This window comes from Procambarus clarkii, chromosome 2 (assembly GCF_040958095.1).
Source record: "Procambarus clarkii isolate CNS0578487 chromosome 2, FALCON_Pclarkii_2.0, whole genome shotgun sequence".
In the NCBI taxonomy this organism is placed as follows: Eukaryota; Metazoa; Arthropoda; class Malacostraca; order Decapoda; family Cambaridae; genus Procambarus; species Procambarus clarkii.
In genome coordinates, this window is record NC_091151.1 from 31,375,186 (window position 1) to 31,387,505 (window position 12,320).

General features: G+C 43.7%; 1 protein-coding gene across 1 annotated transcript; it reads left to right on the forward strand.

Annotated features, from left to right (window-relative positions):
• Nucleotides 1–4,728: 4,728 nt before the first annotated feature.
• LOC138366195 (uncharacterized) lies at nt 4,729–5,130 on the forward strand. The gene has a single exon (XM_069326924.1). The coding sequence runs from the start codon at nt 4,729–4,731 to the stop codon at nt 5,128–5,130; it is 402 nt and encodes a 133-aa protein (XP_069183025.1).
• The last annotated feature ends 7,190 nt before the right edge of the window (nt 5,131–12,320 follow it).

A 12,320-nucleotide genomic window follows, 5' to 3' on the forward strand; every position in this document is an offset into this window, starting at 1 on the left:
GTTTGAGCTCCCGCCAGAAGGGAACCCCTAGTGATATATCTCGAAGAGAAGAGAAGTGTGCGGACGTACCAGCTGTGGAATCGAGCTGGGAACGTTGTGGTCTCAAGTCTTGGTCGACGAGCAGATATTAAATCGCCCAGAAGCATTATTGTGGGCTGTGTGGAGCGCCCTGACCAGACGCCGTCAGAGGGAAAGCGCCCTCGACCAATTAATCTGTGGTAAGCACGATAAACGCCAGTTCATAGTGATTGCTTGTAGTTGGTCGTGTGCCCAGCGACAGTAGCGATGTTTATTTATAAGTTAGACATATTTTAATAAGGCAGAAAGCCTGAAATAAGAGAGTGGAGAGGGAGGAACACGGAGCGACGTCCGTCCCCTCTGAGCGCTGGCGGACGACTGAGGGAGCCTGGCTCCGGATGGAGGAAGACCCTCCCAGCGAGTGAGGACCGCCGCCAGGCGAGGTGGAGTATGGACCCGCCCAAAACGGGGGAGTCCACTCTCACTGTATGTAGAGGACAGATAGAGGTTTGAGGCAAGCATATTGTGTGGTTATTTTTGTTTATGTGTCAAAGGGGAAACATTTTATTGGAACGTCGATGGGTTGCAGGTTTGTCTTTGGGGAAGAAGTTGCTGAGAACTTCGAAGCCAGCAGATGAAGTAGCTGATGAGACTCCAAGGTAGTGGAGCAGAGGACCTCGAGCTGTGAGGAGAAGCAGCAGTGAAGAGGAGTGTCACGTGCTTCTGTAGAGGTGGTGTAGCAGCCAAGAGAGCTGTGGAGGAACATAACAGAAGGGTGAAGCACCGTAGTTGCACAAGGAAACTTCATGATAGCAGCCTGGAGGAGCTGCAGAGGATCCTGGTAGTGAAGCCCGGAAGAACCTAAAGATATTAGGGTAGTGAACTTCCAGAGGTGGAAGGGGAAGTTCTGGTGGATTACTTATAGGGAGTTGATAGTGTTTGGTTGTCATTAGCGTGCAAGACGCAGTGAGAGGTGAGTGAATGTTTGCATTCTTATGTCAAGGAGTGATTTATTCTGAAGCTTAGAGTTGCAGTCGTAGGCTTGATTACCTACAGATATATGTGCTCGAGGACTGACAGTGATCGATTAATCATTGTTGTGTATCAATGAACATTTATACTGATATATGTTATTGCATTCAAATGCTGGTTTTCTATATATACATTATCTTGCTGATAGTGCAACAGTGTATGTAGGCTTGATCAACTTGAGGAGGTTAATAGTATCAGGTGGTGAACCAGGAGATAGGATACCACTTGATAAGCTGATAATAGAGTTCTGATGGTATTGGAGTGCAACCTGATTGTGATATTATAGAGTATAGGATTCATTATTATTATATGTGTGTATGTATCGTGTATGTGCTTTGTTCAGTAAATGTGTCACAATTTGCTGGTGTTTGCCCTTGTCCTAGTGAGGCTTCCCAGGAAGTAGTGAAGAAGGAGAGAGAGAGAGAAAGAGCCAAGAACCACTGCTGTGGACAGGGTAAGAGGTAATACTAGTAAGTCATAGGGGATTGAGGAGATCATATCTCATAAGGAGAGAGTGGGGAGTCACAGCGGCTCGAGTGGGTGTGTGCACGTGACAACGAGGCTAAGTGTTGGAGCCGCATCCCCTAAACGTGTGACGTTGAGCCCCTCTCCAAGAGCCAGAAGCGCCAAGGGTGATCTCCTAGTATGAGCACTCTGCCGAGTTGTGGGTTGGGTTGTCCATAGAGAAGGATCGACGACGACAACACCAACCAACCCACAGTCTATAATATACCTCACTACTCACCATCATCATCACTACCTCACTACTCAATATCATAATCACTACTCACCATCACTACCACATTACTTACCATCATAATCCCTACCACACTCCTCTCCATCACAACCACACTCCTCACCATCAGTACCACACAACTCACCATCATCACTACCACACCTACTCACCATCATCACTACCACACTGCTCACCATCATCACTACCACACTACTCACTATTATCACTACCACAATACTCACCATCATCATCACTACCACACTATACACCAAGAGCATCACTACCACACTGCTCACCATTGCTTTCACTGCCAGACTACTCACGATTATCACTACCACACTTCTCACCATCATAATAACTACCTCACGATTCACCAACATCATCACTACCACACTGCTCACCATCACTACCCCACTGCTCACCATCACTACCCCACTGCTCACCAGCACCACCACACTACTCACCTTCATCGTCAATACCACACTACTCACGATCATCGCTTCGTCACTACTCACCAACATCATCACTACAACACTTCTCACCATCATCATCACTACCACACTACTCACCATCATCATCACTACCACACTACTCACCATCATCATCACTACCACGCTACTCTCCATCATTATCACTACCACACTACTCACCAACATTATCACTACCACACTACTCACCAATATCATCACTGCCACTCTACTCACCATCATCACAACTACCTCACTACTCACCATCATCATCACTACAACACTACTTACCAACATTATCACTACCACACTACTCACCAATATCATCACTGCCACTCTACTAACCATCATCACAACTACCTCACTACTCACCATCATCATCACTACAACACTACTCACCAACATTATCACTACCACACTACTCAGCAACATCATCACTACAACACTTCTCACCATCACTACCACTCTACTCATCATCATCACAAGTACCACACTACTCACCGTCATCATCACTGCCACTCTACTCACTATCATCACAACTACCACACTACTCACTATCATTACTACAATACTACTCACCAACATCACCAATATCACGCAACTCACTAACATCATCACTACCACACTACTCACCATCATCATCACTACAGCACTACTCACAATCATCATCACTACCACACTATTCACCATCAACGTTACATCCACACTATTCACCATCACGACTGCAGTCCTCACCATCACTTCCACACTACTCACTCTGACTACCTCACTACTCACCAACATCATCACTACCACACTACTCACTAACTTCATCACTACCACACTACTCACTATTATCATCACTACTCACCATCACTACAGCACTACTCACAATCATCATCACTACCACACTATTCACCATCAACGTTACATCCACACTATTCACCATCACGGCTGCAGTCCTCACCATCACTTCCACACTACTCACTCTCACTACCACGCTACTTACCAACATCATCACTACCTTACTACTCACTAACATTATCACTACCTTACTACTCACCATCATCATCACTACCTCACTACTCAATATCATTATCACTACCACATTACTTACAATCTTCATCACTACCCCACTACTCACACTCACCAACATCATCCCTACCACACTACTCACCATCACAACCTCCCTACCCATCATCATCATCACTACGACACTATTCACTATCACTACCACACTACTCAACATCACTATCACACTTCTCAACGTCACTATCACACTATTCACATTCATCATCACTTCCACACTACCCAGCAACACCATCACTACCACACTACTCACTATCATCATCACTAACACACTACTCACCATCATCACTACCACACTACTCACCATCATCACTACCACACTACTCACTATCATCATCACTACCACACTACCATCCTACTCACCATCACCACACTACTCACCATCATAACTACCACACTACTCACCATCATTATCACTACAACAATATTCACTATTACTACGACACTCCTCACCATCACTACCACTCTACTCACCATTACTACCACACTACCCACCATTACTACCTGACTACTCATCATCACTACCACACTACTCACCATTACTACCACACTACTCAATATCATTACCTCACTACTCACCATTACTACCTCGCTACTCACCATCACTACCACACTACTCACTATTAATACCACACTACTCACCATTATTACCTCACTACTCACCATTACTACCACACTATTCACTCGCTACCTCACTATCACTACCTCACTACTCACTATCACTCTTACACTAATCACTATCACTAGCACACTACTCAATATCACTACCTCACTATCACTACCACACTATTCACTATCACTACCACATTATTCACTATCACTACCACAGTATTCACTATCACTACCACACTACTCACCATCACTACCGCACTATTCACTATCACTACCACAGTATTCACTATCACTACCACACTATTCACTATCACTACCTCATTATCACAACCACACTATTCACTATCACACTACTCACCATCATTGCCACACTACTCACTATCACTACCGCACTACTCACCATCATTACTACACTTCTCACTATCACTACCACACTACTCACTATCATTACCACACTACTCACTATCACTATCACACTACTCACTATCACTACTAACCATCATTACCACACTACTCACTATCACTACCACGTTACTCACCATCGTCATCATTACCACACTACTTCACAGTCGCCGTCAAACTGCACTTGACAACTTGAGGATAAAGTCCTATCAATGATGTGTACGGTGTTGGTAAGACAAGTTGACGGGTGATCAAAATGGTGTGACGACCATGAGCATTTTCCTTTGCCTGCCTATCTGGCCAGCCCTGGTGATCCTCTTGACTATATTGTCTGGCATCTAGGATATTAACACCTGCTAGACTAGCTGGACATCTAGGACTGGAGCAGGGAACATGGAGCGTCTTGGGGCTCACGACGTGGCGCAGCTCCTGAGGAACGAGATAAAAACTCTGGGGTCTGGCGGCTACGGTACAGTGACCCTTGTTAACTGGCACGGAGAGCAGGCCGCACTTAAAGTGGCCAACTGTGCTGACCCCGCTAACAGCTTCAAGCGCGAAGCCCAAGTGCTCTCGGCGCTGAAGGGAGCTGGCGGCGCGCCCCTCCTACTGGGGGTGTCCCACGACTCCCCAGCTCTTCTCACGACATATAAAGGGGACACCAACCTGGACAACGTTATATGCGACCCACGATACGACGTAGTGCAGATTGGGTTCAAGATTGGACTAAAATTACTACATATCCACACAAAAGGCTATATCCACAATGATATAAAACCGGATAATGTTATGATTTAAGGATCACACGATCACCCAAAAATTAGCCTAATCGATTTCGGCTTGTCATGTAAGAGTGGTAAAACGATCATTGCGGAAGGTGACCCCGAGGATAAACCGACCTACGCCCCTGAAGTCCTGGCTGGTGAACCCAGCACTTTCGCCTCAGACGTGTTCCAATACGGGCGTCTGATGCAGGAGATCCTGGAGGTGACAGGTACCAAACATCCGGCACTAGTGAACTTGTTCCAGGAAGCGACACTGTCCAACCAAGACTGGCGGCCGTCCCTACCCAACCTGCTCCACCGCCTACAGGACCACATCAGAGACACCACCACGGACTCCACCTACCGCCGAGACCGCAAGAGGATTGATCGGTATGAAGCAAAGTGCGCCAAGTGGAGGCTTGAGAGTGGCGGACTGAGGATGCCTAAGGAGCAGGTTATGAGGGACAAGGCACGGACGGAGGACTATTTGCTCAGTATAAGGGAGTTCCATGGTATGCTCGCCCTGTGAGAAGGATATGTATGGTATCCTCGTCCTGTGAAAAGGAAGTTTTTCAAAACATCACTAAGTTTAAATTAAAAGAGGGCTTCTTTTTTTCTACATTTATTTAAATTTTTACTTTAATCTTATTGTAATTTTGTACAAGAATCTTTATTGTCAATTGTATATAAAAACCTTCGCTGTACATTTATTTTTGTAAATAAATTGTTATTAATATGTGTGTGCGTGTGTGTGTGTGTTGATAATTGTTTAATATTGTAATTTTGAGAGAGAGACGACCATCCACAGAGCCACACACTACTTGATAATGGTCTAGAACGGACCTAAACGTGGTCGTCTTCTGGTGTGTGTGTGGTCGTCATATCTTCAGCCCCGTTATTGTGACTCATCGTCTGCGTACTCATGAAAGAGTCAAGCGATCCCTCGACTGTTTCAATTTTAGTCCAGGAGCACCTCGAGTTGTTTTTAAGGATGGTGTGTGAGGATGGTGTTTGAGGATGGTGTGTGAGGATGGTGTGTGAGGATGGTGTGTGGGGATGGTGTGTGGGGATGGTGTGTGGGGATGGTGTGGATGATGTGTAAGGATGGTGTGTGAGGATGGTGTGTGAGGATGCATGGACAAGAACACTAACATCTTTGTCATTAACCTTTGCTATAAAATCTCTGGCCTATACCTACTTGACTCACCAGTAAACACAAAGGTTTCAACGGGATCAACGACACTGGCAGAGGGTCGTGTAATAGTTAAATTGGTAGTTAGTTTCAACTGCTTTACATCAAAGACAAAGAAGACAAAGAAGCCACAGCTTTGCTGTGTAACCCTGGGGGGGGGGGGGGGGTTATCAGCTCTGCTCCGTCCTTTACCCCTTATCTCTACCCGTATCTACCGTAGAGCTACTACTCTAAGCCGAAGCCCACGCCACGTGGTCTTAAGCCGTGTGACCGGCTAGGATTCTACAGCCTGACGATGTGGCACTAGATTTCTAGAAAACTCGTGGATCTCCCTTACGCCGCCACCACCAGACCATTAACACGGAGCAATAACCGGGGCCTGGACCGATTATGCTCTCAAAAACCCTTGGGGCTTGATCCCCAGTTATTTGGAATAGGAGGGAAGAATCTACGTTAAGTGTGGTAAATTAAAACAAACAAAGGGATAGCTGAACTCTTAATTGTTGTTGGGCTGGCGGCCCAACTAGACTCAGACTCGTGGGGACCGCGTGTCAAGGACAATGAGACAATGGAACACATGAAATAGAAATAATGAAAATGCAAATTACTAACTAAATAATTTATTCAAAATCTAAATCAAAGCACTCCCTATACTTAACACTCCCTGACGTAGGCATTAGATGAACTAATTTCCTATACAAAACTACAGCAGACCCTACCTTTGACCGCAACTAGCTAGATGTAATGCTGATCTATATAGGGAGAGGGTGAGAGTGGAGGACTTCCCTCAGTTGATGACCAGTCCACACTGAATTCTCCTCCCTCTCCTCACCACAAGGTTGGAGGGGGGGGGGGGGTATTCCTGCGTCAGGTTCACTAAGTTTACTAACAGGGTTTAAGTTGAACAACTAATCTCTGTTGCACTGAACCCCCCAGATGGTTGACCTCTTTTAAACTGAAGGTAATTGCACAGGCATCTTAGGAAAAAGCTATTTCCAATTACAAAATGGCTATTTGACCCTTGAGAATTACCAAAATATGGAAGGCTTTGGTGACCCCTATGTCCTAGGGTCGCACAAATCGCTCCGCGACCGAGGCTAGTCCTGGCTAGTGACGTCACTGATGGTGACTTACTAAAGTATTCCGACAACTGAGGATACTCTTGATACTTTAAACAGAATACTATTGAATACAATTTGAACGAAGACTTGAATTTCTCTAAATTACCGAATTCTTTAAAATTATTCATTATATGTTGTTTTAAGACAACGGTGGCGGCCATTTTGTGACCTAAGCCCTAATCCCAGATGCCTCGTGCTTCCAGAGTCAGGTCAACTACCCCTTGACACCAAACTTTCCAAATCCCCGTAATCTATGAGAAACCATACTGAATAATTCCTACAACAAACCTAGTTTGTTACTGCTGGAGGCAGCAATAACCCCCAGTGATCGGGCACACCTCACAGCTGTGCAGGCTCCCCATGCAGGGGACTTCCTTTTGGCAGTCCCTATGTCTGCGACAGGCACACATCTTGATCCACAGGAGCTCCGTATTGCAGTCGCTCTCCGCCTTGCTGCCCCTATCAACACTGTTCATAGGTGTATTTGCGGCGAGGCAGATGCTGAAGAATATGGATTGCATGGCCTGCACTGTGGAAAATCTGGTGGTTGGCACACTAGACACGACGAAGTCAATGACATCATTAAAAGAAGCCTTGCCTCTGCTCAGTGTCCAGTAGAGAGAGAGCCCTGCAACCTACTGAACCGTGACTGTTAGCTTTGCCGGCCGACCAGATGGAATCACACTGCGCCTGTGGAAGGGTGGCAGACAGTTGGCATGGGACTATACTTGCGTATCCACCCTGGCAACCACATACATCAACCTCTCTGCCGGCCAAGCAGGAGCAGCGGCGACACACACAGAAAGACACAAGTCAACCAAGTACAGTCAATTAGATCATCGGTACAACTTTGTTCCAATAGGGTCTGAGACCCTAGGTCCATGGGGAGAGAGTGCAAGAAGGTTTCTTAAGGATCCTGGTTCCAAGCTCATTGACACTACAAGATACCCTAGAGCAGCAAGTTTTCTCTTTCAGCGCCTCAGTGTTGCAATCCAGAGGGGGAATGCCCGCTGCATCCTCGGTTCCTGCCCGGCGTTGGAGGAGTTCGAGGAAATCTACAGCCTCTAGGAAGCGAACTTTTTCTTGTGTCCTCTTAATGTTATTTTTTTTTTATAAAATCAGATATGTAACTGTATAACCTTGCATAATAAAGTGTACACCATAAAAAGGGGGGGGGGAGGGTAGGAGAAGCGAGTACTCATACTTATTCAGAGTTAAATGACAAGTTTTTTCTGAATGCTTTGTGTTCCCTTCTTTGAGGCTGGTAGACAAATGAGGATGGTAGCCGAGGTTAATTCCCCATACCCCCGCCGGCACTCTGATGGTAATCTTGGGCATGGTATTTTATCAAATCACTTCATTCTTTGGGGCACACGTGAGGAACACAAATGCGAACAAGCCTGAACGGTCTTCAGGCATATATGCAACTGAAAACTCAGTTATATATATATATATTTTTTACCAAAAAGGGGTACCACCTCTGCTGCAAGTGTAGGGACCCATAGCCTCGAAGAAGAAAATAATGAGTACTCAGAGAAGACCTTGTGGATCCTCACTGAACACTTTGATATTTTCTTCCCCTACCACCCCTATTCTTTTAGTTGGTGTGTATATATATATCTAACTTTATTTTAAAATTTCATTACACAAAAAGGGTTACAACACTGGTTACATGCAAGGCACAAAACTAACTGTCACAAGTTGTACAGCTCCTCAGATGGCGGGCAGGAATCATGGATGCAGTGAGCATTTCCTCTCTGGATCGCCACACTAAGGCGCTGAAAGAGAAAACTGGCAGCTCTAGGGTCTCTAGTTGTTTCAATTAGCTTGGACCCCAAGCTAATTATATATATATATATATATATATATATATATATATATATATATATATATATATATATATATATATATATATATATATATATATATATATATATATATATATATATATATATATATATATATATATATATATATATATATATATATAATATATATATATATATATATATATATATATATATAATATATATATATATATATATATATATATATATATATATATATATATATATATATATATATATATATATATATATATATATATAATATGCAATTAACGATCACAAAACACTGATCATTTTATGCGGAAAATCCACAGAGAAATATGAAATGAGGTGAACGTTTCGGCTTGTTAAAGCCTTTGTCAACACCAGACTGACTAGAGGAGAAGGGAGAAGGGGGAGGATATACAGACCGACACCTGACCAACCCATCCCTAGGGAAAGAATTAACCAGAAACAGGTATAGCTTAGCTTAGAATGGTCCAAGAGGATTAAGCGGTCAGAGAATAAGGATGAAAGATTAAAGAAAAGCCTCATGAACACACAATATATGAATATAAAATTATAAGGAGACATTGTAAGCCTCTCTATCAGAGTTTTTTCTTAAACTGTTGTGCAATATTATAACTTAAAAATGGATCAAGTTTGTACATTCCAGTACTAACATTAAGAAGATTTGGACACTGACTGAGTAGAGCAGACTCAATTAAATTCCGTTCCACGAAATTCACACAATTGGTAATACTTTTTGCCCCATTCCAGTTAATATTGTGATCGCATAAACTCGTATGTAGATACAATGCATTAGACGTTTGGGCAGTTCTAATACTATAAGCATGTTGTGACAACCGCAATTGTAAGGACTTTCCTGTTTGTCCAAGGTACACAGAATCACAATCATTGCAGGGAATCGAATAACATGTCGGTGTGTGGTGTGGCAGTGATGACGGTAAGTAGTGTGATAGTGATGATGGTGAGTAGTGGAATCAAGACACACACGGAATCAAGACACACACGGAATCAAGACACACACGGAATCAAGACTCACACAGAATCAAGACACACGTGGAATCGAGACACGTGGAATCAAGACACACGTGGAATCAAGACACACATTGACACTGACAAGATCCCAAGGTGGAGATAACGGAGGCAATTTGAGGGGACACAAATGGCATCCTGGACTCAAAACCCCAGGGACACGGACACGGACACTCATAGACTATGACGGACACGGATACATACGGAATCAAGACTCAAACGGAATCAAGACTCAAACGGAATCAAGACTCAAACGGAATCAAGACTCAAACGGAATCAAGACTCAAACGGAATCAAGACTCAAACGGAATCAAGACTCAAACGGAATCAAGACTCAAACGGAATCAAGACTCAAACGGAATCAAGACTCAAACGGAATCAAGACTCAAACGGAATCAAGACTCAAACGGAATCAAGACTCAAACGGAATCAAGACTCAAACGGAATCAAGACTCACACGGAATCAAGACACACACGGAATCAAGACACACACGGAATCAAGACACACACGGAATCAAGACACACACGGAATCAAGACACACACGGAATCAAGACACACACGGAATCAAGACACACATGGAATCAAGACACACACGGAATCAAGACACACACAGAATCAAGACACACACGGAATCAAGACACACACGGAATCAAGACACACACGGAATCAAGACACACACGGAATCAAGACACACACGGAATCAAGACACACACGGAATCAAGACACACACGGAATCAAGACACACACGGAATCAAGACACACACGGAATCAAGACACACACGGAATCAAGACACACACGGAATCAAGACACACATGGAATCAAGACACACACGGAATCAAGACACACACAGAATCAAGACACACACGGAATCAAGACACACACGGAATCAAGACACAGGAATCAAGACACACACGGACAGAGATAAAAAATTTAAACATCAAAAGAATGTGGCGTTTCTTGTTTGTCAAAAAACTGTTTTAAATTTGTTAACGTGAGAATTCATCCAGAAATTGATTGGTCAATCATCCAGAGAATCTATGGAAAGTGATGCTGCTACAGGAGAGGGATCTGTGCCCTGTAATTGCAATCGTTTCGACAAGCTCGAACGCAGCCTGATCATCAAGATTAAGAACACGGCCTATCCGACTAGGCCGAGTAGACTCTAGTCTAGTTCTAGTCTTGTTACTAGTTCAAAGTAAGGACATTTCTAACTTGTATAAAGAAGAAGTAACCTTTTTTTCAACCTATGGAAGACAAATCATTGAATATGCAGCCCCAGCCTGGTTTCCAACAGAGCTGAGAGTTATGAGTTACATAACTTCTGGAAAAACTACTTGAGCAATTGAGATGGTTGAGAGGTGGGACCAAAGATCTGAAGGTCAAACCTAGCAAACACAACTAGGTGAATACAACTAGGTGAGAACAAACTTACAAACACCCACAGTTGTAGATGCAAACTCCATTCATAATTTTAAAAGTTGATATGACAGAGAAATAGACCAGGAATCATTGCTTTAAACAACCGGCGGCTATAATGCCAACGTTCAAAAACTGTTGCTCGGTCCTGCAAGTAGAAATAGGTGAGTACACAGAGATATGAAACATGTATGTGTTCCTTCTAGACTAACAATCGGGGATTCCTGGATCGAAACCCGGACAGGCAGGAATGAAATTAAGGTGGCGTTTCCTATCACCTAATGCCTCTGTTCTCCGAGCAGTAAACAGGTATCCAGGAGTTGTGAGCTTCTTGAAGGATTGCATCCTGGTGAGGGTTAGGTCAGGGTCAGTTTAGGTGTTTGATCTTGCGAGGTGGGTGTTGGTTAGGTTAGGTTATGATAGGTTAGGTTAGGTTAAGTTTGGTTAGGCTAGTTAGGTTAGGTTAGGTTAGGTTAGGTTAAGTTAGGTTAGGTTAAGTTAAGTTAGGTTAGGTTAGTTAGGTTAGAACAGTTAGGTTAGGTTAGTTAGGTTAGGTTAGTATAGTTAGGTTTGGTTAGGTTAGTTTAGGTTAGGTTATGTTAGGTTTG